The sequence below is a fragment of the Mirounga angustirostris genome, unplaced genomic scaffold (genome assembly GCF_029215605.1).
Source record: "Mirounga angustirostris isolate CCGP_5_RB_7025 unplaced genomic scaffold, mMirAng1.0.hap1 SCAF_12, whole genome shotgun sequence".
In the NCBI taxonomy this organism is placed as follows: domain Eukaryota; kingdom Metazoa; phylum Chordata; class Mammalia; order Carnivora; family Phocidae; genus Mirounga; species Mirounga angustirostris.
In genome coordinates, this window is record NW_026991720.1 from 97,414,090 (window position 1) to 97,441,137 (window position 27,048).

At 40.2% G+C, this 27,048-nt stretch overlaps 1 protein-coding gene across 2 annotated transcripts; it reads right to left on the minus strand.

Annotated features, from left to right (window-relative positions):
* Positions 1-353: 353 nt before the first annotated feature.
* VSTM2A (V-set and transmembrane domain containing 2A) lies at positions 354-27,048 on the minus strand. Of its 2 annotated transcripts, none has more exons than XM_045865151.1 (5): positions 26,522-27,048; positions 24,555-24,721; positions 23,347-23,397; positions 19,463-19,799; positions 354-442 (listed from the first exon to the last, which is right to left on the minus strand). In XM_045865151.1, exons 1-5 carry the CDS (start codon positions 26,598-26,600, stop codon positions 354-356), a joined length of 723 nt encoding a protein of 240 aa, XP_045721107.1. In that variant the 5' UTR covers positions 26,601-27,048. The 2 variants fall into 2 exon arrangements, with proteins under 2 accessions (XP_045721107.1, XP_045721108.1); XM_045865152.1 differs by lacking the exon at positions 354-442 and adding an exon at positions 488-564.

The following is a 27,048-nucleotide window of genomic DNA, read 5'->3' on the forward strand; positions in this document are numbered from 1 at the left end:
CAAAACCGGGGTTTTGTTTGATGGTAGTTTATGTTCTGTAGCTTTTTGATTTCTGTTTGTTTCCTGCAGGTAATGTGTCTTTTAGTAGGAAATCAGTGGTATCCATAGTAAAGATTTACTATACTGATGACGTTCAGGCCAATCCCTGAGCAGTCAGATGATGCTTTAAGTAGCCGAAAGAAAAGGAAAAAAAAAAAAAAAAAAAGATCTGGCTATTAGAAAATGTCCTATCACTTCACACTAATTTTCTCGAAATAAAAGACCAGTGATTTGCCCAAGAAAATGTTATGAACAAAGCGTGTGATAGCCTCTTCATTTATGCTTCCGGAAGCAGGCGCTCCTTGGGTAGGTAATTAGAGAACAGTGGGTGCAGAGTGGTGCTTGGAGTTTAGGGTCAACTTTGCTGTCCGCTCCGTAGATTTTACAGGCGATTTGCTCTTTGCTTTAAGAAGAGAAAGTGATATTGGAAAAAAGTCAGCACTTTAGATTAAAGCAAAGCACCCTTCACAAAGCCACAAACAAGAAGCAGGACAGAAAGTCCATGGCTTGTAGCTATCCTCGCACCTGCGGAAGAAGTTATAAGATATTCGCTCATCTTGAAGATTTCCAATGCTCCTTATTAGGCTGTTTTAAACACATACATATATATATTTAATTAGCTCGCCAGCTTGGCTCTGGTGCTCATGAATGTCTTGGCATGCACTGCAAATAACAACACATACAAAGTATTTCAGTCCCAGGAAGTTGGTCTTGTTTTGTTTTGTCTGTTTTCAAACAATGCCATCCCATGGTTGGGAACCCTGAGAGAAACAAATCCACATACTCGTCCCTCAAGTAATTCTTTAAGGATCATTCACTCTAGTCATTTGGTTATTCCTCTATTGGTACCAAAAAAAAAAAAAAAAAACGCATCCCCTGTTTTACTACTGCGTAAGCATAAAACCACAGGAGTAGAACCAAAACAGAGCAGCAGGATTCTCAAGGGCGGGGAGAATGTGTTCTGGGATGGGTGCATGAGGGCATTTTGTTTTAGAGAAAGATCTTTCTCAATTGTTTACTCTTGAAATCTGAGGAAAAGTTAAGTGCTATCAAGAGTTGGAAATTTTTGAAAGAGCTTGAGGACACTGTAAAGGAGAGAACTAAATGGTGTTCTTGCATTTATTTCTTCACGCATTTAATTCAGTAAGCTTCTAGCTACTAATTATGTATTAAATACCTTTATTTGTAAGAAAACAAAAATGTGATGAGGCTCTAAGAATTTCTTTCCTTTTTGGGGGGGGTCTTTCTTTTTTCTTTCTTTCTTTCTGTCTTTTTTTTTTTTAAGATTTTATTTATTTATTTGACAGAGAGAGAGAGACAGCGAGAGAGGAAACACAAGCAGGGGGAGTGGGAGAGGGAGAAGCAGGCTTCCCACGGAGCAGGGAGGCTGATGCGGGGCTCGATCCCAGGACCTGGGATCATGACCTGAGCTGAAGGCAGACGCTTAATGACTGAGCCACCCAGGCGCCCCTGTCTTTCTTTTTTTTAAATTGGAGATAGATTGAAACAGTTTGAAGGGGTAAGGGCATGGAAATTCAATCTTTTGAATATTTCCGCTAAATCATGTTCAGGTCCATATTGCCAAATGATAAAAATTGAGGCAAAAACACATGCTCTCAAAACGTCACTGTAGAATAAACATTTGGGGGTTCTAAGATAGCCATTTATTAGACTAAATCAAATCATTACTGTTTTGTTGTTGTTGTTGTTGTTTTTGGTTAGGTTACTCTAGTGCTGCCATTGATTGTCTTTGTTTGGTAGCGAGCCATATATTTAACATAGTATCTCCTCATAGAAACCTAATGGCTGAAGACCCTGCAGTTAATGGTGAGTCTCAGCAGGGTGCCTTCATTCAAGCCGGGTAAGAAGGTTCAACAATGCAAAAGTGATAGGTCATGTGAAGCTCTCAGCACAAAGTTCATGCAAGGGAAATATATACAATCCATGTAGAACCACTAGCATCAGAGCTTTCCAAAATTAAATATGTATTCTTATTATCTTTTGAAGAGAAATTCTTTGACAAGGATTCATTTAATCAAAAAAAAAAAAAGAAAGGAAAAAAGAAGGAAAGAAAGGAAGGAAGGAAGGGAAGAAAGAAGGAAGGAAAGGAAGGAAGGAAGGAAGGGAAGAAAGAAGGAAGGAAAGCAAAAAAAGAAATGATTACATGGCTCTTTGAATAGCCAACTGCACTTGACACAAAGTATGTCTGATATTGGGTAAAGGTTCAAGAAATGCTAAGAGCAATAAAAGCAAGCAAAATGATTCACTCTTCAAGAAAGATATTTTGTGAAATAATGGTTTCCTTTTCAGTGTAGGCATTGCAGATTGGCTCACACTTGCTCAGATCATGTATTTTGCTGCCCCTTCCTCAAATAATCAACCCTTCATAGGAAATGCCTGAGCCCATCATTCCCAAAAAGATATGAAGGGAACCGCTACTTCATTTTGACCCAACATTTCCAACCATACTATGTCCAGCATGTGCAAGTTAAAACAAAATTTACATAAGCAGGGTAATCAGAAAGAAGCCCAATTGCATACTGTAAAGTGTATTTTAAGGTTACTAAAATTTTGAACTGCCATCAGATACGCAATATGCCATTGTAACATAGTATTTTTTTTTCTAGTAATCATTCATCTGCTCTAGATACATGCATTTCCTAGCATATTTCTATTAAATGAAATGTATTTCTGTCAGGACAATTATAAAGCTTTTTTTTCCCCCCTGTACATTAGATTCTAAAGCAATTTTATCATCAAATCACTGGTTGTTTTTCTCTTCTGTTTTAGGTCTTGAATGAAGACATATGGACTCCTTTATCTTTGTAAATCCAAGGACTTAGTGAAACCTAAGACTCTGAAATGCTGTCATTTGTCCTATGTTCTTTTAACAAATAATCATCATAGTCCTTTCCATTCAGATGTACACTATTCTGAATATCACATTATTATCAAACATGTTATTATACTCTATTCTATAGAAAGTTATTATTATTTTTCTTAAAGTCAAACTTTGGCCACTCATCATGCTTTATTCTTACCTTCACTGATAGAAACATTTTACTCTTGTGAAATAATGACAGCCAGGACTCAGTTAGGAACCCTGAGCTCCAATTTCTTCTGCTGCCTCTCATTTCTAAGATCCCAAATAAGAAACATATTTGTTCTACGTTTTCTAAGTTGAGCATAATAACTGTTTGTGTATTATTATTTTTTTTTTCATATTAGTATGATAGACATTGTGTTGGATCACCTATTTTGCTTTATTTGGTTTCTCTTGCCTTATGCCCAGGCCAGGCAGGGTGATCTGTTATTCCCTAATACGCCCATGAATTTAAGCAACTCTTCCCCTCAAATAACCTGCACCCATTTTGTGTGTTCCCACCAGCCAGTTGTAATCTCACTCCCCTCTGAACTTCACAGTATATGGGCGTTGTCTCTCCAATGGCCTCAGCATGGCCTACATTGACTTGTAATTCATTACATTCACAGCTTATCCCACTGATTACATTGTAAGCTCATTAAAGGCGAGGGACAAAACTTCAGCAATTTTTTTTATGACTCTCAATGTCTAAAACAATGCCTTGAAAGTTTTAAAACTTTTCCCCTTACACAAAGTTCCCTGTAAAGAAGAGAGATACTATTATCTAAATCATGCGAAGAAAATGTGCAGATAGCATGCCCAAAGAGCAGCCTAATAGAACTTAGAGATTTCTCTCTGACTCAGCATGCCATTTCATGATGTCCTTTGACTTCTATTTAATAACGATGACTTTCATTTGTTTTTATGCTTAAAGATTTTCATAGTGCTCTCTCTCTCAGGTGTAATTCCCCAAGCCTTTGTAACACAGGAAAGGTATTTTCTCCATTTTGCAAATGGAAAGGTCTAATAAGTCTCCTTAGAAGTCTAAGGAGTGCAGAAACTTAGCTTCCAGTTTTCAGCTCTTCTTATACCTCATGCAACAGCCACTGTCACATCACCTCCACTGAGATGTGGAAAAGCAAGCCTTTCTCAAGAGGCTGACTGTACCAAAAGAGAGTTTGGCTAAGGAGAAATACGAAAAAAGAAAAGAAAAGCCTCAAATATTTATCTTCACTTAATTATTATCTCAAAGAACAAAAAAGTCCATCTGTTGCTTTAAAAAAACAAAAAACAAAAAAACCCCCCAAAAACCAACCAAACAAAAAACAATCACAGCTCAGGAGTGAGACCTTGGCATTCTGTGCAATCCGGTGGAGATGGGCTGCAGTGACACCGCATCGTGAGAACCACTTCCATCAAGAGCTCAGTCCTGCATCTCCCTGCCTCATTTCACTTAGCACAACTTCCCAGACTGCAAAGTCGGCCTTGCCCCTCTCATCTGTCTGCCAGATGGAAGAACTTAGCTCCCTTTTAGCACCTTCCTTTTTAAACTATTCCATCTGTACTGCCATTTCTTCCCTGCATGCACGGTCATGAGGCTGGAAGACACTGGGCATGTTTAATAATGTAGCATCCCTCTTGTTCACATCAATTTCTAAAATGACTAAAACACACTGGGCATCTACTATGTGTCAGGGAATCTGCACTAGGTAATTTGCATGCATTGTCTTAGTTCATCCCCTCAACAGTTCTGTACAGTAAATGTACAGATCAGGAAAATGTAACTCAGTGACATGGAATACCTCACCCTAAGTCACATGGATAATAGGTGGTAAAGTAAAGAAATGAAGAAACTGCAATGCGAGTCAGATCAATTTAGAATAAGGACGTGCTTTTTTTAATGAGACTCCCTGAGGCAAATGATCTTGCTCCATTGTCTCCACATCTGTTCAGTCAAGATGTGAAGCTATTATTTGAATGTACACTAATCTTTTCAGAGAAAAATGCACTGGCCATAACATGCTTCAGAGAAAAAAAAAAAATTGATCTAACATTTCTTCTCCCCAACTCAGAATTGATAAATACGGGATACAAAAACATCATCAGACTTTTAGTTTTCCTAAACCTTAAGAAGACGTAAAGCTTGCTTTGCTCCATATAGTGTACCAAATGTCGTATGACATAATAATAGTTTGAACTTTTCATATGATAGAATTTTAGAGCTTAAAGGTTCGTCCAAATTCATTTAAATATTTGAGTAAAAGGTGGCTCCACCATCATTCCTACATGTCTTCTTCTAAGAACTTCTTTTTCTCCAAGCTTTTTACTCAATTTGATAGCCTAGAACTAAGAAAGCTAAGCTGATTGTTTTAAGTGCCACCACTAGTTAGTGATGGAGTGAGAAAGACCACCCGAGCTCTTGTCCACCAGAAAAAAGCATCAGAAGAGGATACGGGTATTGAAGTCAAAGAACTAAGAGGAGCGTTTACACAACTATCTGGATAATTTATCCCATCTAAATTATACCAGCTCTTCAAATACCCACTTTCTCTTGGCTGTGAGTATTTTCTGATAGGTAAATTTCCTATGTGAGTCCAACTTTTCATTGGTTTAGATATGAGGTACAGTCAATGCAGGGCATCTGTCTATAAATTGGAGTATAATTCTCTTCTTTTTCCTATTTAAGTATCAAGTGGAGTCAAAAGGAACAAGAAAAGAAAAAGAAAACAATTTCTCTCCTGCTGTGTGGCTCCACAGTCTGACTCCAGAGTCTTTATTTTATAAAAGTGAATATTAGTGAGGCTTATCAGCTGAGCAAACCTAAAACTGAAAATACTCCAATAATAAAAGAAGCATCAGTCAAATAATTTTGACTGTAAGGAGCCAAGTTTATAAAGAACGGAGTGTCCATTACAGCTCTAGGAACAGACAGACCCTTTGACATACTTCTCTTTTATTACAATGTCAGCTTTAAGAAATGAAAATAGCTGTGTGAGAAAATTCGAGCTGGCTTTTAATGCCATTTTTATTCAGGTTTGCACATACTAAATCACTACTTAAGGGGAAAGGTCAAATAATAGGATGATTTTATCCTATAGTTTTTTGAAAAGAATATCTTTTTATTAGAATTCTTATGGATCCATTGCCAATTTCTTCCAGAAAAAACATTTTTTTATACATATATAATACATAAATTGCCTATTTTATTGTGCCCTGGCATGTTGGCAGTAGTTGTGTAAGTTTCCTTTTCTTTTTCCTTTTCGTCAGCAAATTTATACCTCTGTTCTAGTCATGAGGCCTCTTCTTGTAGCTGAGGGAAGGAAAAAAAAAAGTGCAGATGCCCAAGCACACACAGTCTAATTGCCAAGGTGCATGGCTGATACGCCACTCACCACAGAATCTTCCAGACTCTATCCGTGGCAGGATATCAGGGTCCCTACCTCCTACAGTGCCTTGAGAAGGAACATGTAAAGTGCTGGTTCCTCCCACCTGCTAAGGCCATAGTGTGTCTTAAAACAGCACACGCTAGTTGTAACTCATTCATCTAAGTAAGACTGACCTTGGTGCACACAGGATGAGCAAATATTTCTTGAACACTTAGTATTTCTTTACCTCTGATAGTGGTCTCGTGAGGTCATTATAATCATCTTCCAAATGAAGGACCTGAAGCTGTTGAACCTGCAATGTGTTCGAGTTTACCCAGCTAGTAGGGGGTGCTGCTGAGGTTCAAAACCAGGTCGGTTTCAATCTACACGCTAACGTGCATCACAATTTCCTCTGGAGATTCTTCATGACTGCAAAAAAACTCTAGACTCTCAATTCTGCCTGTTAGAAATATTTGGAAATATGAGCTGCTCTGACAAAATGGAATGGAGAGCAATATAAATTAGGGGAAAACAAAATGTTTCCAGAGAGTGAAGTTTTTAATACCATGTATATTTAATAACTCTTTTAATGCATGGATAAAAATGATTTATTATTAGCACTACATTTACCAGTACATAAATAAACGCTGCTCAGGGGCTTGCAACTATTTACTCATGGAGTTTAAATATGCCTTTTGCATGTGTGTTTTCACTCTTAATTAGCATATTCTTTATTCATAATGCAAAGGTAGATATTAATCCACATCTTGTTGGAATGATCACAAATTCCCTGTTAGGGACGACACACGCACGGATAGTATTGTAGAGCATGCCAAATTTCTCAAAGGGCTTAAATAAGCACATTCAATGTGGGGAGTGGAGGAAATAATGAGGACAACTGGGGTCAAAGGGGGATGGCTCTGCATCAGAGTGGGCTGGACTGGTGTGCCCTGAGTGAGGATGCTCATATAAAGTGCACCACAGCGAGAATTACTGACTCCTGAGTGGAGAGAGAAGCAAGCTGTATTTTCATATTTGAGCCACCACTCACTAGTTGGTGAAATAAAGGATCTCTCTTTCTGCCTACACTTTGCCGCACTGTGACAGAGATGCCCCTCGCCAACATCAACAGAGAAGAATGCCTCATCAAAGAAAGAAACACATCTCACATTTGTAGGGAAATGGCAACTGAGGCACTCAGAATAAAGGCACAGAAGTAAAGGAAAGAGAAGGAAAAAAAAGTTGCAAATATGCGATTTCAATTTTCGCTTATCTTCTTACATAAATTGGAAAGTTAAGATAGCAACATAATTCATACAGTAATTTGCCTACATTTAAAAACTAATTTTAATTGGTCAGCAATGTTTGCTTTTGAGCAAAAAATTCCTTGAGGACCTAATGCCAACAGGTTATAGAAAAACACCAATTATATAGCTTCAGAAAACACACTTCTTTTGACATAAGAACAATGTTTTAAGACTTTACCCATACGCTTTCCAAATTTGAGCCAATGGTTGTAGTTTTTCCTTAATCCAGCTGTTTCAAAATTATCTAAATTAGAATGTTTTATAAATGAACTTCATAACAGAAATGACCTTAGCCATCAGAATTAAATAATTAACAGAGATGAAGCAATATATAATTTTAATCCATATCCTTTTTATCAAGGCATGCAGATACAATAAAAGTACATAGTTGCCAGGGACTGCTCATCGAACTTCCTAAACATAATTTGATACTAAATATAATTTTAAATAAATGAATATTGTTGTTATAGTATGCAACGATGGATGACCCAAGTGTATTCTCCATTAAAACATAGGTGTCTGGGTTTGTTTTGTTAGAGGTTGACCAGATTATGTAAGAATTCATGCATCCTCTCAGCAGTGGTATTATTCTAAGTGGTTTGTACTATACATAAACCAAAACATCATACCCAAGCCTTAAACATCTATTTAACTCTAATTACATGCTAAACACAATGTTAGACACTGCAATAACATAAAAAATATCAAGACATAGTTCATATCTTCAAAATACTTATATTTTCAGACTGTTGGAAATTGAGTTTTTACATTCTAAAGGGTTTTTTTTTCTATTGAGTAGTTGTGTTTCTACTGCTTGCTCTGTACTATTTTTCAAATTAACCATTTACAGCGCTAAGAGAAATCAGAAAATTAATAAATTTATTTAATTAGAAAAATTAAAACTCAAATATGTTCCAAATGGCTGAAGAAGATGCTGCTAAGAATGTGTCTATAAAATAAAACATATAAATGACACAAGAAAGAAATCAGTCCCATAACAGACCCCCTCATTTCACAACGCTTAAGACCCCCCCTACTTTACAATGTAGAGTGGCTGCTTTACTTAATCTTTATTAAAATGCTCGTGTCTGTGAAGATAATGAAACTGCTTAATGTAGTTTCTTACTTTTTATTTTTTCAAATACAAACTCTACAAAATACAAAAAATTGTATTTTTTCAAATACAAACTCTGTGGCTCCACAGTCGTCAGCTTTGTGGAATGAGGAATCCTAACTCCTAGTTTTACAATTTGCTTTAATTCCAGCATTAAGAGTTTAACCTATGTTGGGATTTTTTTAATGCATATAGGGTTCGAAATTCATGCAAAAATGCTCTCTCAGACTTTTTAAAAGACATATTAAATAAAACATAATTATCATTTATAAATCTTCCAGGGTACTAATTTTCCTTGACAGTACCAATGACTGCTCACCGCTCCGAACTCCCTCTGAACTGGGGGCTGAATGAGTCATACTAGTGAGAGGAAAAATGATTGCATGATATTTAATTTATGGACTTGACGTGTGCTTGATTAGTTTAATCAAAATAAATTTATCAAAGTCACACTCACTATATTTAGAAAAACAAAAAGAATAATTTGAGGGTCAGATTCTCCATCCAGCTCCCAGGAAATAACATACAGTGTTCTTAATTTCCATGCTACTAGCAATTTCCGAGTATGCCGCTTTCAAAGTAGTACTTTTACTATCTATATATGCACACACGTACACATGTACGTATAAATGTGTGCATGTGTGCATACATGTGCATGTATATATATTTTTAATTTGTCACTACCTCCGCAATCACACCCGTTATTTTACTTTGTCTTTTGTAATTGGTTGAACATATTTTGTTAGTTTTCTCTCTCATGAGCTGTCATTGGTCTCTCTTTTTTTTTTTAAGATTTATTTATTTTAGAGAAAGAGAGAGAGAACACGTGGGGGGAGGGCAGAGGGAGAGAGAGGGAGAGAGAGAGAGAGAGAATCCCAAGCAGACTCCCCACTGAGCATGGAGCCCGACGTGATGCAGGGCTTGGTCTGAGAGCCCCAAGATCATGACCTGAGCGGAAATCAAGAGTCAGATGCTCAACTGACGGAGCCACCCAGGCACCCCATCATTAGCCTATCTCTAAATCTGGGAAATTTTAAATAATGTGTTTTTTTTTTCCATATAACAAAAGCAATGGATTATCATTGTATAAATGTTAATTATACACACAAAATAATCAAATAATTAAAAATCATAACATCTTGACTTTTGCTGTCCATTTTCATACATTTATCATCTTTCTATGCAAGTATCTCAGATTGACTTAAAGTTTTGTATTCTTTATTTTTTACTTTAATGTTTTGTAGCCTGTATTTCTCACGTTGTTTTCTGTATTGAGTCTTATCTAATTTCATTAAAACTTGATTTTAGAACCTGCGTAATACTCACTGCATGGTTTTAACATTTTAACACATTCAAGTAACTTCCTTACTTTTGGTCATTTGGGTATTTGCTGTTTTGGGAAGGCCTCTGTGAGAAGCATCTCCGCTCATGCCTCTGGGCTTGCTTCACTACTGATCTTTTTGGACTTTCCTTCCAGGAACATCACCTCAGGTATGAGTGGGTCACACGGTCTAAAGCCCTGTGACTGAGCTTTCCAGATAAATGTTCCTCCAGAAGGAAAGTACCAATTCACCGTGCAAGTAATCATATAGCAAAATGCCTGAGTCACTGTAACCTTGATGATACATGTTGATTCTAAAAATCTTTGCCAAGATTATGTTTCAAGTTTTAAAAAAAGACCAGGGTTTTGACCTACAAATACTTTTGAAAAACCTGACACATTTAAAATTGAGACTGTCCATCCAAAAACATGCATATTCATTCATTTATTCCAACTTAAACTCTCTGAACAAAGTGTTCTAATGGTCTTCATATTTAGACTACTTGCGATTGTTTTTAAAAAAGCTAGATATTTTATACTTTTTGTTGTTGTTGTTGTTACTATTGAAAATTATGTATTAAGCCCCAAGTATTTTCTATTTCAGTTTTGCTGTCAAATAGAGAATTAAGTTTATTTTGATATTTCTAAATCATTTGGAATGGATTACATAATTATAGCATATGTAAAATTGAGATTATTTTCTTCTTTTCCTAAGTATTAGACACACATATTTCCTTGTCTGCTGTATCACTTTTTACTTAAATTTGATTTAATTAAACAAATGTTTTGAATTACTTATAGTAAAATGTTATTTTCACTTGCATATTTTGTAACTCTAAATCTTCAAAGCCTCAGGCCTCTGATTTTATGCTAATCTTTCTCTGATTTTTCTTTTCTGCTTAGCTCTTTAATTAATTTGAGTTCATTTGGATACATATCATAAATTACAATAATGTTTCCTTTTGTCACTTATTAATTAAATAAATCCTTCCTTAATTCTTATATTTTTAGCTCATCAGATATTAAAATATTTTATATAATTTGAGGGATTTCCAGGCTTATTTTCTTTCATCTCTATTTATTTATGTTCCTTTATTACCCTTTTAAATCATAGTTATTTAATAATACGCTTTAAAATCCTGTAGGTAAAGAGGAAGGAACCAACCATTGCTGAACTCTTTGCCATGTTTACTCTGATAGATGTTTAAAATACATCATGTCTCTTAATGCAGAAAATGGCCCCTTAGGGCATATGTGTTAATATCTGTTTTATAAATTATGGCTCTTGAGGCTCAGAGATATTTTGTACACAGCTCGCTCAACAAACAAGCTGGGGTTTACTGGTTCTAAACCCATTTTATTTTTTTCTTTTTAAAGCTTTTACCTGTTCTTACGTTTTTAGATGTATCTATGATCATTTTATGACTTTAAAAATTCTAAGGGTCTTTTTTGAAAGCTTGAATTTAATTAAGTTAGCAGCCAGTGAGCATAATTGTGGTTTCCAAATACATGCTGTTTATTCAGGCCACATAGTTCAAATTCTTAACAATCCTTTGGAATTTTATTACGCTTTACAGTAAGCATCTAGTTACAACCTTGGGCAAGACAGCTGGTCACTAATATATTTAGTATGGTTATATAGGGGAAAATTTATCATCAATTAATGGCATTGTGACAGAAGTAAAAAAGAAAGTTCTGAAATTATACATGATAAAACATAAGCCAGGAACGAATCCTTCTTTAACCCCTCACCTACACTCACCCAATAAGGAAAATACGCACCACAGCGGAGCCAGGTGGTGTAGACCATTTACTCTCAGCACCTCATTGCTCCTAACAATAATCAGAATAATAAAAAAGCATATGCAACAATATTAATACAGCAACTAGTTATCATTTCTTGAGGGCTTGATCAATGCCAAGCTCTCTCTGCATATGATTTCATTTAATTCTCAAAACTTGGTGAGGTATATACCATAGTTCCCATTTAACAAATGAGGAAAGGGAGACATGGCCAGCTGTGAGTGACGGAGGTGACTTGGGAAGGGCCTTCCTCCTTAGCTGCTGGGCCCATGGCCCCTTGTGACTGAAATGAATGCACCTGTGTTAGGCTTTAGGCGACAACAGTGTTCCTTGGGAGAGGGGACGCTTGTCTTTTCTAGGACACGTGTTACTTTGACCAACAGAATTAAGTCTTCCAGCAACTTCTCAAACCTTTGGTTATCTATCCAGAAAGCTGCTCACCTGGCAGCTTTCTGATATCTCAAATCATGCAATCATTAGAGACGAGCTTATAACACGGGCAATTCTGCTTTATGTCTCCTCAACTACAGAGCTCCTGGCAATCACAAGTGAATCCTAATGTGACCAGTGGTGCATTGAAAAGCCCTTCCAACATAGAGCTGGGCCTTGGTTTTATGGGCTCAGCTAGTTACTGAATTTCAATGAGTTAAATATGGGTTTGCGAGCGAATTTAGCCAGTATAGACTTTTAATCTACTTAATTCCGGTTCAAACACAGCTCTAGCAGATCCAGTGGCCTGTATTACCTAAAGCACTGCCTCAAATCTATTTTTCACCTTATTCATCGACACTTGATTTACATAGCAGCCATTTAACTGATAGAATTACAGTGATCAAATTAATTTAACCTGTGTAAGCAGCCAAGTTGGATCATTTAAACCAAAATCAACATTGAGGTCTAAATTATATTATTGGCTCGCTACCGGAAGGCAACACACACTTTCCTCATATTTTAAATGAGGAAAACAGCCTCCTGCAAGACCCTCAGCCCCTCCTCTGCCTCCCCGCACCAGCTTTGAATTCTGTTTCAAGATCATGCTTGCTAAATCCGGCCATTGTTGGAGAGGAGCCATGTTTATCAGCCACAGAGGAACTTCGGGGAGCTCTTGGCTTCTAGCAGCTGTAGGAGCAGCTGTCTCTCAATGCTCAGGTTCAGCTCACGGTGAAAACACAATAATCATATTTTGGAGTTCAGAGAATCAGCATCCCTGCTGAGTGACTAGAGGCTCCATACGTAGAAACATAACTACCCCTCAACCACGGCCAGTTTTCTTGTAAGTGCCAGCTGTTGATCACCGGAGCGAAGAGAAGAGCTTCACAAAAGTCCATCTCAATCGCAGAAAATAATGGCAAAAGACCAGTTTCCGTACAAGTATTTTGTAGCATTACACACATGCATGCCTATCTCATGGTAAGTGATACAAATGTTTTCCTCATCCATAAGAACTTTTTAGAGCTAACGATTTTCATAATTTGCTGCACATAAAAATGCCTATTTTTGGTTCTAGATTCAGAGACTTCCATTCAAAAGGTGCTAGGTGGAGTCTCAGAATATGAATTTTTAACAAGCTCCCTGGTGAGTCTGGCTTGAGTCGTCTGCAGGACACTTGGAGAAACACTGTTTAGTCTCCGTCGGTTTTGGAATAGTGGTAGTATTATCTATTTATGCAAATATAATTATAAGGAAAAAAAAATAAAAACAAAGATTTACTGTCCCTGTTTTCCTTTTCTCCTGCAAACATGAACTCCATTTGTTCTAGGCACCTGGAGGAATACAAATGCAAATTGTAATGTCTGCAGCCTAGAAGTTATTGTTGGGTGACCAACTACCCCGTAGTGCCTGAGACTGAGGCTTCCCAGAACGTAGGGTGGAATCCAGCCCAGAAAGGAGGAAAGCCCCGGGGATGACTTCCTACACTACAAGCACAACAATGGATTCAAAGGAAGCATAAACAAGTTGCTGCTGAGCCTTGAAGGAGGAAACAACCAATTCTAAGAGGATCCAAGGAAGCTTTACAAAAGAATTTGCATTTGAGTAGGAACTCGGCTAGGAGGGAAAGACCCACGCAGAGACAACACATTTGCAAAGTCACAGAGGTAAGACGGTATCTGAAAACATTCAGGAAATACTAATTAAGAAGATTATGGGCGTGAGGATTGGGAACTCAGGAGAAACAAGGCTGGAAATTAGACCATGAGAAAGTTTGTGATAGTGCTTTGGAAATAGTAATTCATACTTGCTCTGTTGTGATCTGTTCGGTGCATTAACATTTAAAATTGGGAGGAACAGAAAAGATGCAGTTGTTCAAGGATATTTTAAAGAGACAGTGGGACTGAATATCGAATTCCCTGTGGCAACCGGAGGAAGAGAAAATAAGAACGTTTTCCAGGTTTCCACAAGACCTGTGTTTGTGATGATGTGATTAAAAGAATTTGGGAACACCAGAGGAAGAACATTTCTTTTTGGTGAGGAAGCTAAGATAAACTCAGTTGTTTTGAGTATTTGTGTTTAGGGGCCTCACCACCCTAAAACCTAAAACCTTGTACCCTCAAACAACATTTTTTTTTTTTTTTTTAAATCTCTCAGGGTCAGTGTCAGTTGGGCTCAGCTGAGCAGTGCTGGTTGAAAAGGCAGCAGGGACTGAAGTTAAAGGCTGGGCGGCTTGGGCTTCACTCAGTAAGGTGGTCTCAAGGTAGTTGGACTTCTTAACTGGTGCCTGGCTTCCAAGAGGCCACAGCTGATGCTGCCTGCCCTCAGAAAGGCTAAATCTAGACTTGGCATTGCATGAGCCGCATAACTACTTCATACCCTAACTGTCAGAGTGGCCACGGGGCAGCCCGGGTTGGGGGCCAGGGGGGCAGGTGCTACATCCCAGTGGGTGCAGCATCAACCAACGTGCAGTCATCGCTACCTGCCACGGTGCTTGTGGAGATGGACTGGGGGACCAGGGCGAAGCCTAGTCTGGCTCTCCGGAGAGACATCGGAATCGGAGACGTGAGTGCAGGAATTTTGTGGGGAAAGTTTAGCAGTCAAAAATCTTAAAAATGGGTGATTAGATCAGGGAGTTGAGACTAGAACAGGACTGCATTTACGAGAGAGCTCGAACTCTTTTTTTTTTTTTTTTAAGATTTTATTTATTTATTTGACAGAGAGAGAATGAGAGAGAGAGCACATGAGAGGGGGGAGGGTCAGAGGGAGAAGCAGACTCCCTGCTGAGCAGGGAGCCCGATGCGGGACTCGATCCAGGGACTCCAGGATCATGACCTGAGCCGAAGGCAGTTGCTTAACCAACTGAGCCACCCAGGTGCCCCATGATTTTATTTATTTAAGAGAGAGAGAGCATGAGAAGGGGGAGGGTCAGAGGGAGAAGCAGACTCCCCGCTGAGCAGGGAGCCCGATGCAGGGCTTGATCCCAGGACCCTGGTACCATGAACCTCAGCCAAAGGCAGACACTTAACCGACTGAGCCACCCAGGCACCCCTCCTTGCTCATATTTGTAATATGTGGTTTCTCTTTTTTCCTGTTGTGTCTGGAGGTGTTTCAATTTTACTTATTTATTCAAGCTATCTGCTTTGGAGAGGTTCAAAAGTTTTCTTGAAAATCTTAAAAAAAAATTTTTTTTTTAAAGATTTTATTTATTTGAGAGAGAGAGAATGAGAGACAGAGAGCACGAGAGGGAAGAGGGTCAGAGGGAGAAGCAGACTCCCCGCCGAGCAGGGAGCCCGACGCGGGACTCGATCCCGGGACTCCAGGATCGTGACCTGAGCCGAAGGCAGTCGCTTAACCGACTGAGCCACCCAGGCGCCCCGAGAGCTCGAACTCTTAACAGCCAGTCGGAGGACAGATGCTCCTAGCAACTGCGCAGGACAAGACAGGAGAGGTGAGGGGACAGGTTTGGAGACTGCAGGGCTGGCGGTGAAGAAGGCGCTAGGAGTGGGAGTGGGCGACGGCGCCCCCTGCCGGATGGTGGCTGGCGGCTGGGGGAGGCAAGTGGGGGCTGGAGTCAGTCTGGTTTGCCAGTTTTCCAGGGCTTGGGGAGGGGTCAGTAGCAGGGAAAGAAGACAGGAACACAGGGAGGACTGGAGGGGTGGCCTATGGAGGGCACCTCTGGCTTCTGGAAGGAGGGTGAGACAGGAAGACTCAAGTAGAGGATGGTGTAGTATAGTGGGGTATTTGGGGAGGGGAGAGGCTCAAGGAAGTCTCTGCGTTCTCTGTGAAGGTGGAATGAAACCACTCCGGGCCAGAATCAGGAATTCTTCCTCCTCAGAACATCTTTATAGGACATTTCTTCTAATGTTAGCTATGAGTGCACAAAACTGGAGAGAGTTCAAAAGAACTGGGGATGAGAAAACAAGGGGTTGCGAAAGCCAAGTTTTGTTTATCTGTTTGCTTTACCACTTTTCCTCATTGTTTTAATTATGGGTTTTATCAAATGAATTTAAAAGGAGATGTCATAAAGGTAAACAGTTTAAAGCAGGAGGGTACAGTCACATGCTCACTAACTTTTGGAAAAATACTGGAAAAATACGGGAGTACTATATTAAATGACAGTTAAATCTTTTCTTTATCTTGTGGTGTATAGATGGAAATAGGCTCTTTTTCCATCGTTTTTTTTTTTTTGTGTAGATTTCTGCTTTACGAAAACTGGTTAATTGTATGACAGTTTGAACGTTATATATATGTATATATACCAAATTCCTTTCAGCCAATACTTTTCCTGCATAGAGACAGAAATTCTTTGACAGAAAAATACTACGAATTAAGAATTGAGTAATTCAGCCTAAATGATGTAATCAACTAAGTCTAAGACTATCATGAAGAGAAAAGGCCAGATAAACCAGCCTTTTGTAACACATGTACCATGGATAAGCATGCCTCCTTGTATCGAGTGAAAACAGACAGAAGTCTACTATAGCATTTGGCCTGTAAAAGCAAGATTTTAATTTTTGTGTCTTCATCATGTCTTGCCTTTACTAGAGTAAGAAAAAAAAAAAAGATGCATGATCAGTGGAATTTACAAATATTTTGTTTGCTCACAAATAAAAATATACACTCTTTGAAGAGAGGAAGTATGTCTCCCATCTTTGTGTCTTGTGCCTGGCACAGAAGCTCTCAAAAGGATGGAGAGTGAATAAATGAAGCATGAGTATTGAAATCAGCTTTATTTGGACATAACCTGAAAAATTATAAAGCGGAAGTATAAACCAGGCTGTAGGTATTACAGTGAATCTACTCTATACATATCCATCCCAGAGACTGTATTTTATACAATAATTGTGCAAGCACAGAAACTTACACATAGACAGGATGGGTGGCTAGGTAACCCCAGCTTCTGAACTAGAAGCTGAAAAGTATGATTAAACGTATCGAAAATATTTTCCAGTATTCACTGGTAGAAAAAAATAGAAATTAAAGATTTTGATATATTTCATATTAATCTTTGCTATAAGCAGATGGCTTTGGATGCATATAGGCTTTCATGAAGTCAGCTTCCCTTCTTCCGTCTTGCTTTAGAGAAAGCAACAAGCAAGGCTTGGTGTGGTGGAAAAGAAGCAGTGATTTCTGTTTGAAAACTGTTAGAAGATATTGAGAGTTTTACCATTTAGCTCCAATCACAACACCAAGAAAAATATATTAAAATAGATATTTTTAGAGTATATTATTTCATCTAAAAGTAAATAATTTAGAACTAGGACATTTCATTCCATGCTTAGAACCCTCCACTGGAATAGGTAATCCATTTGATTTTATTCAACGAAACAGATTTATGGTATCTAGTTTGGAATATTCTATGTAGGCTAATAATTTGACTTTCATGATTTGGAGTTCTCACGAATAAGGTCCTAAACTATCTGCTGAAGCTACTCTGTAATTTTGCATATAGTGTCTGGCTTCTTTTTTTGTTTTTGCATGAAGGAGAGGGGGACAATGTCTCCAGAAACACTGACTCTTTGTCAAACAATGGCTACAAAAATTCTAACCATTAGGCGCATATATAAATGTATTTCTGTGTGCTATATATGTATATGTATATATATGTATACATATACATATATATGTATATGTATATCTATACATGCATATAGATATCTGTGTAATGTACATTCTAGCTATGGTTTTGTTCTTTAACTTGAAAAACAAAAGCGATGAGAAAGAGGAAAATGAAACAAAGCCACACACATTGAGCCTTAGGGTGGCTAAGAGACTAAGCTATTTGTTTATCAGATTGGCAGAAACTGCCATGACCAAGGGATGCTGGGATACTTGCTCACCTCCATTTAAAGGCAATGCAAACAAACTTCCAGGGACCCTTAGTCAAGCTGCCTACAAATCATATCCATTAGCACGTGATGCATGAGTAGGAAACCTAGGTTGACACACATTATTTTAAAAGTGCATATATATATATACATACATATATATATATGTATATATACATACACATATATATGTATGTATTTGAAATCCTCCTAATGAAATGACCAGGATTTTGTATTTAATGGCTAAAGTGACACTGAGTGTTAGCAATGTAATTTTCTTTTTTTTTTTTTGATTTTTTTTTTTTTTTTTTTTTTATTTGCGAGAGAGAGAATGAGAGACAGAGAGCATGAGAGGGAGGAGGGTCAGAGGGAGAAGCAGACTCCCTGCCGAGCAGGGAGCCCGATGCGGGACTCGATCCCGGGACTCCAGGATCATGACCTGAGCCGAAGGCAGTCGCTTAACCAACTGAGCCACCCAGGCGCCCAGCAATGTAATTTTCTATTACCAACAGTAGTATCAATAATTCTTCAATGATAAAGTGTAAAGGGAAAAACTTAAAGAATGATAAATTAAGTATTTTTCTGCTCCCTTCACCCTGTAATATTTCGTCAAGTGTTTGAACAAAATACAGAACAGTCATGGGGTTGTGCAGGGTACTGCTCATTCCAAGGAGCCTTTATCCCACATCAAGGTTAAAACTTCAATGAGTTTCCATTGGCTGAGTGATTGCATAAATTAATGTCATTCAGAACAGCTTTAACTTGCACAGCTGACTTTGGAAATGTGTGACTAAGCTCCTAAATTGGCATCGAAGGCACATTTACGGGAGTTGCCTTATCTCTGCACCACTTACTGCCTTTCATCCCCCCCTCACTTCCTCCCATTATCATCATCACTTTCATCACAGGCAGCTGAAGTTTCTCCTTCAAAATCAAAAGCCCTTGGAGAACAATCCTGCCTTAAAGCTATGGGCCGCCGAAAATGTGTTGTCTCTTTCATTTACATTTTGATTAAGTGAAAGTCTCTTAATTTGGGCCATTATCAATACATAAATCTGTAGAGAAAATGAACATGCATTTATAATGCAACCAACATTACATGATTTACTGTTCTTATAGTGTGTAAATACAGAAGGGGAGAGAAAAAAAAAAAAAGTCTAGCTCTGAGGTCCCCCGGACATGAGGCACTGTCAGCGACTCACAGGGCAACTCACACCCTCTGTGAAGGCGAGCCTCAAGCTCCCCGTGTCTCCTCCCATCATTATTTCAACCGAACTAGGTCTCCAGTTTCAAAACCATCACACACAAATCTGTCTACTCTACTCGACCAATCTTCCCGCGGGGAGGTTTGTGAGTGGTAAACTGAAAGGCTCAAAATGGGTTTCCATACCTGATTGTGGACTTTGTTTGGGGATTTTGGCTACCGCTTGAGGGCTGGAGGTGGCGTACATTCGCTGGTTGGCAGAGCTGTGGATGCTGCTGGGAAGGGCCGCGGAGACATTCTTGCGAGGCTTCGTATCTTGCAGCCACATGGGCGAGGCTTCGAAGGCCTGCATCCTCCTGGCATGGCTGTTGGCGTTGACTTTCAGGTAGGCCTGGGCTTTGTGTTCCTGTAGTTCTCCGTAATTGGCATCGGTCACCCTGCATTCGTATAAGCCTTCATCCTTTTTCCTCACTTTGGAAATCTGAAGCTTGTGAGAGATGTCATTGCCTTGGACTTTCACGGTCTGAAAAATTGCAGGTAAAAAAAATAAAGTGCTACATCAGACGGTTTTGTTCCCACACTTGCTCCTGAGCTTGCTAATGCTGGAAAATTAAAGGGTCTTAATGGCCTCATAGCCACAGTCAAAGAACTATTTATTTTCTCAACAGTCAAATATGCAGGTCATATTTATCCCATTGCACTAACAACTGGCTTCACAAAATCATGGAATAATTAGTTCAGTCCAGCCAGCGCCAGATTCTATTAGCCATGTGGTCCGCATTTCCCAGGTTCCAGGAGCGGTCCTGCCATTTTTCCAACCACGAGATTGACCTCTGCCTGGATAGCTCAGTCAAATGAAGCACAAACAGAATATGGTGAATGATTTAGTTTTACAGCCTCTCTTCTTCACTGCAGGCTACAACTCTGAGAGATCACAAAATTGTTTTGTTGCTCACAACAGAGTTTGAGACTGTGTTTTTATCCCCGCACTGGGATGCCTTACTAAAGGTAACTGAAAAAATAGGTGTGAATATTTAACAGTCTACTCAAATGTTTGGTGCAGTCTTACCAATAGTCTTGGGGGTGGTATGGCTCAGAGTACAGATTAAGGTCACCTGGAGTCTTATGGTCAGAGTGCATACCCCCTGCCATGGTAGGGTCTTTATGCTACTGGACCTGGAGATGCCATCGATCAGACACTGGTTTGATTTTCAAAATTAAAACTGGCTCTCTTATTTCTTCTAATAATGTTTATGTCAGATTAATTGCAAAATTATATGTAAATATTAAAAGATAAGTTTGTATTACGTGTAACATACATGAACACATGTATATCCATAAACATCTTTATCAGAACAGTTAGATTTTACATACATCATATATTATCCATGATCAGATGATGGATTTCATAAGACACTCAGGATTTAAGGATTTGCATGATTTTGGAAGACAGGGAAATGAAGTAAAGAAGGCATACACTTTCAAATGGCCATAAGTAATTAAGAAAACTAGGGAAATGTTCATTGTTTTTTACATACAGAGTTATATATACGAATAGTTATCAGTATTTGAACCATAACCATAGTATGTATTTATTTGTATGCAAAATTACATATTAAGATACTCATACTATGAAAATAATGGGGATTAATAGTTTCAAATATAGTCTCAGTTGAGTCTCCTAATAAAGTTTGAGATAGTTGGGGTACTTATATGATTATTATTATTTTTTTTTAAGATTTTTTTTTTTCTTTATTTATTTGAGAGAGAGAGAATGAGAGACAGAGTGCATGAGAGGGAGGAGGGTCAGAGGGAGAAGCAGACTCCCTGCCAAGCAGGGAGCCCGATGCGGGACTCAATCCCCGGACTCCAGGATCATGACCTGAGCCGAAGGCAGTCGTTTAACCAACTGAGCCACCCAGGCGCCCCTTATATGATTATTATTTTAGAGAAGAGTAAACTGAGGTTTGGGGGTTTGGGTCCTGATTCTCAGCATTGACTGTACATTAGAGTCATCTAGGGAGAGTTGTTAGTAAATGGTCTCATTTGGGGGCACCTGGGTGGCTCAGTCAGTTAAGCTCCAACTCTTGATTTCAGCCCAGGTCATGATCTCAGGGTCGTGAGATCGAGTTCCACACGGGGCTCTGCACTGGCCCAGTGGAGCCTGCTTAAGATTCTCTCTCTCCCTCTGCCCCTCCCTCCCCTCTCTCTCCCCCTCTCTAAACTAATAATAATAATAAAGAAAATGGCCTCATTTGGATTAATGTGGAAACATTAAGCTTGCATCTCAAGGAGGCACAGCTCCTATCAGTGTTTGATAAAAGCATTCCTGAGAATTCTAAGTTAACAACTGCTGGTTTAAGACAAATGACCAAGGTCACCCGGTTAAACTGGGAATAAACTTCTTTCTATCTCAGTCTGTAACCAGAACTTTTGCTGATTCACTAGATACTATGAACTTTTAGCATAGATAATACTGTTAGTAGTTATGTGCATGATCATGTATCTTAACTGTATGGCTCCCTAGTTCAGGATGTGTGAAGCTATTCCTTACTGGTCTTTGGAGGATATAATCATGGCCGAAGGGTGAAGCATGAATAGTCAGTGAACAATCTAGCTACTACATATATGTATAAAAATGAAATATTTAAGGTAAGTATTGTCAACAATTGATTTTACCAGTAAAACCTTTCTAGCACTGTATGAAAACAATAATTTCTGTAATATCATAATAATTGAATTGAAATATTCTAAAAAGTCAGTGAGTTTATGAATATAAATTGTAGTTTTTGGTTTATGTCTCATTTTTGTTTGATATTTGCTTCCATGTTGAGATTATACACTTACATCACAGAATTTGGTTCTATTAGTACAATATATTTTTATACTTTTAGTTGTGATATAATTCCAATCTTATATGACTTTTTTACTATTGTAACAGCTTCAGAATAAATTTTCTTTTTTAATATAGGTCATTGGATTTTTAGATTCTTAAAATGAATAAATAGTAAGAATATATACTTATATATATTCCTATGTATAGTATATATGCTAAGCAGACCTTGTACTTTCTGACTTTATATAACTATTTCATTTCTAGTAATGAAAACTTGCTTACTATTTATGAATGAGTTAAGCAGTTCTATCAACATAAAGTGATTCTAGGAGGCTTCATTGGTGGTGTAGTAAAAAAAAAAAATACTATTTTCTTTTTATTTCTAATTTCACATAGCATTATTAAAAGTCAAAATACAGGGCGCCTGGGTGGCTCAGTTGGTTAAGCGACTGCCTTCGGCTCAGGTCATGATCCTGGAGTCCCGGGATCGAGTCCCGCATCGGGCTCCCTGCTCGGCAGGGAGTCTGCTTCTCCCTCTGACCCTCCTCCCTCTCATGCTCTCTGTCTCTCATTCTCTCTCTCTCAAATAAATAAATAAAATCTTTAAAAAAAAAAAAAGTCAAAATACAACTCTTTTCAATAGGTCAACCTCCACGAATTATGTTTTATATTTACATTGCCTTATGGTTTTATTTTATATGATTTTGAGCATTGTCATTAGAAATACATTGCATGCATTATGAATCACATTGAAAATTGAGTTGTTTTCAATACAATTTCAACATCCTGTTGAATGCTTTAATTTTTTCCTGCTTAGGAAGATTTTCATAAGTTAGTGTTTTACTTCCTATTAAAGGATAAGTATTTCTGTGATTTTGAATGAATATTAGTACTGCAGCCCTATACTCCTACAGTTATGTAAGTGCCAAAAAGAGTAAGAAGAAAGTGTCACACTCCTCGGCTGGCAAATGATTCTCTAGTAATTGTTTAAATATTTACGATATTGAAATAAATAATTTTATTGTATCAACTCCAAATCTGCTTCAATTTTTATGTACCCGGTAAATAAGAAAGAGAAAACTGGATCTCGTCCTGCGTTCGTGAAATTGCCTTTTTCCGGGACAGTAAGTTAAAAGGCTTTTAAAAGCCTAAAGTTCCCCTAATTTTCACCTGGGGCCTGCCTGGCAGCTGACACAGGCACGCGCCCCCTGTCGCCTGTCGCTGTGATACTCACACTGATCTTGGTCCCGTCGTTGTCCGGGTCTCGGTCGGGCACCAGCTCCACCTGCGGGGGAAGGAGACGATGCTCAGGCTCGGGACCCCGACGGTCCCCGTCCCGATCCGGAACGCAGCCGCGCCGAGCCAGCTCGGCGACACCCAGTCGTGGCAGCAGGAACGTCTCGGTTGGGGGGATGTGGAAAAGAGACCGGCGAGGACCCGCGCAGCCCCAGCCGGCGGGTCGCCGCCGAGGCCAACGCGGCGCGGGGCGGCGGGACCGCGCGGGGGCGCTGCCGAGTCGCGCGCGCTGGGATGTGGCTCCCGGACACCGCGGGCTGGTGAGGGCCGGCCTCCCGGAGGGGGCGCGGGCGCCAGTGGAAGTTTGCGGGGACAGGAGTCTGCGTCTTTGCCCGGCCTGCCTCCCCTCTCTGGGGTCTCTTCCAGATTTTCTTTTTTCGCTTGGGCGAGTCCGCCGCCTCTTTTGCTGAACTGTTCAATCTCGGCTCTGACCCTCTCTCCCTCCTCTCCCCGCTGCTTCCCTTTCCCAGTCCCTACTGCCTTTCTCCACACCTCCCCTTCCCCTCCCACCCCTCCCCTCCGCTCTCCTCTCGAGCGTGTTCAAGAGTAGCCTGCGCTCCCCTCCTTCACTCACTCCCTATTCCCTCTACCTTCGCACCTCGCCGCCTCTTTCCACCGCCCCTCCTTTCTCTCTCTCCCCCCCCACTTTCTTCCCCTTTCCCTCCCTCCCACGCCCACCTCCCCTTACCCCTCCTTTTCCCTCTTCTCTCTCTCCCCCCTCCTCCCAATCTCTTTTCTCCCAGCCTCAGTCGTGAGAAGAACTGACAGGTGTGTGTGTGTGTGTGTGTGTGTGTGTGTGATGGAGACACAGAAAAATCCCTCCCGACCCCACCGTCCTGGAAGGGGGAGAGGGTCCTGGGCTGTAACGATACAGTAGTCCCCCCCTTTTGACAGCTTGACAATAGCCGGTACTAAAAGGAGGAGGTTATTCCCAGTTTTAATCTGGAAACACTCCACCACCCGACTTCCTCCTTGGTTTTGACGTAATGTCACCAGGACACATTCCGGCTCACCCCCTGGCATCACTCACGCTAAGAGAGCCAGGCGGGTCCCCAGGGGCGTCCAGTACCCCTGGGTGCACCTAGAGGACCAAGGGGGTGAGTGGGACAGACGCACGCGGCGTTGCGGGCGACGCGACTCTGCTACCTGCGCACCAGCCACCTCGGCCCCGGGCTCCAAGTCCTCGGGCCCCCGCAGGAACCACCACTGGATCTCCAGATACACCGAGGCAGAGCCACTTTGGAAAGCGCAAGACATCTCCACATTCTGCCCCTCGGTCGCCGTCACGTTCCGCGGAAACTCGGTAAATTTTGCTGCAAAACAGAAACGCATCCTTTTGGAATACCCACACCACTCTTGTCTGCGTCTCGTTCCTTGAGAGCTCTCTACATTTTTCCCGGACTTAAAAAAAAAGGGGGGGGGGCAACAAAACCCCTCTGTGCCTTCTCGGGCTTTGCCTGGTTCCCCAACCCCTTTTCCTTTGCCTCATTCATGTTTATTTTTGGTATCATCCTAAATAACTTTGTTGTTGATGAAGTCCAGGTAATGGAAAGGTTAACAAGCTGCCAAATAACTCACCTCTGTTAGCCAAGTTGCCCATAGTTCGATCCATATACCTTTTGTCAGATTGCAGCATTACCCAAAACTTACAGAGGGATTCAATGAGCTACATTTTTGACAAATCTGTCAAGTTGATATATGGGGAGAGCCTCTTGCTCTAAGTTTCTAAACAACCTATGACTAACTGGTTGTTTCAAGTAATAGAGAATGGATCATGATTACCTGTCAAAATGCACATGCCTGATATATCAAAACAATTACTAGCAACTGTGGTTTTAAGGCCACAGCAGCGAAAGGAGTTGCACACTTTCTAAGCTGTGAACATTTTTTTCTTTCTAGATTAACCTTCATATTTGTTCTCATCAAACTGTATTGTAAATTGCCATATATCATGGCATATAAGAATCACACACCTGGTTTTAGTTCAGAGTGAAGACTGTTTTGAAGTCACCAGAGATTTTTTTTTTTCAGTCTTTTCGCTATCAGTCTCGACACTACCTGTCTGCAAATTCAGAGTTAAGGTGAAGCTCACAAAAATGAAATGTTCCCTTTCTCCCAAAGGCATTTCTTTAACATGGAATGCTCTGAGGGGTTGTTCTTATCTTGTCTGAGGGATACTTTGTGAAGAACTGATGGTTTCCCTAAAAGTAATCCTGGAGAGATTTGTGGCTGATGGAAGTGCACAGTTACAATGCACACTCGTGGACAGGAGGACTGAGGGGCTGCAGGACTGATTTAGGGTGGATGCTCTTTCCCCCCACTTTTTAAAGAGGCACCATCAGAGTGTCTTTTCAAAATTTTAGGAAATACCAACACGATCTCAACTGAAGGGGAACTGTATTTATGCTTAAAGGAAGAAGCAGATGTTAAAGAAGACATTCTGATGTGAAAATGACTTTTCTGTTTAAGCTGTAAGGAGGAATATGGCATTTCTGCTTGCAGAAGTGATGCAGTCTTTTGGCAGCAGAGATGTGATCTGTTCATGGTGCTGAAATGATCACTGCAGCCTGCGAAGTCCCGAACAACTGGATTCAGCAGGCTGCTGCGGCTTGTAATGCAAGTCGTGCCTTTTTATGGGTCCTCAGAGGACTCTGTCCTTTGATAAACACACATGCAAACGAAGTCGCAAGGACCCAGAAAAAGGAAACTAAACCAATTCTGCCTACACTGAGGACTGGCAATGGAGAGCCCCCCATCCCCAGCTGTTTGTTTGCCATGATTATGTATGCATGAGTGGTTACCCAGTGCATGCACACAGATACAAGGCGCACACACACACACACACACACACGCAACCCTGTGTTTGCACTTGCCCAGGAACCCACTTCATTGTCAGGCACAAAGTAGATTTGCTCTCAAATCTAGCTTGCCTACTATTTAATAAACTTTAAATAAAAACGCCAGACAGAACACTATTCCACTGTTACTTGCTAAGAATCTCACTACATTTGCTTGGCCGTTCTTGGAATATAGAGAACACACACACAGAGACACACACAGACACACACACACTCCGCAAGCAAATGTATATTTGCCAATGAGCACAGACTTACCTTGAGAAGACAGCCCTTGTTGAACATATAAAACGGAAAAGAAAACAAATCCAACATATGCCAAAAAGATCCCCATCATTCCAAGGGGGGGGGGGGTCACATCAGTGTAGCCAACAGCCAAAAAGCCCAAAAAGATAGGAATGCAAACGTATCAGAGGCTCAGTCTCAGAGCCCTGCGCGCGACCCAGCAAACATCCTGCTGCTCACTCCGCGAGGACTGGCTCTGGGGAGAGGGGAGTGCAATTCGCGAAGGTTCAAACCAGCTGGCTCGGATTCGGAGAGGCTTCGAGTCCACACTCGGGCTTGCAACGCGGGGAAGTGCCTCCGCTGCTTCGCTGCCTGCTTTCAGCTACCTGGCAGCTCGTCCAACGTCAGCCCGCTGCTCCGGCTTGCGTGATCACTGCCCTCCCTAAACGCCGAGCCCGCTCGCGAAGTGGGGAGTGGGCAAGGGGGGCGGGCTGGAGGACTTCACCGGGCTCGCCGCGCCGCAACTTTTCCCTCTGATGGCTGCGATGATGCCTTTAACT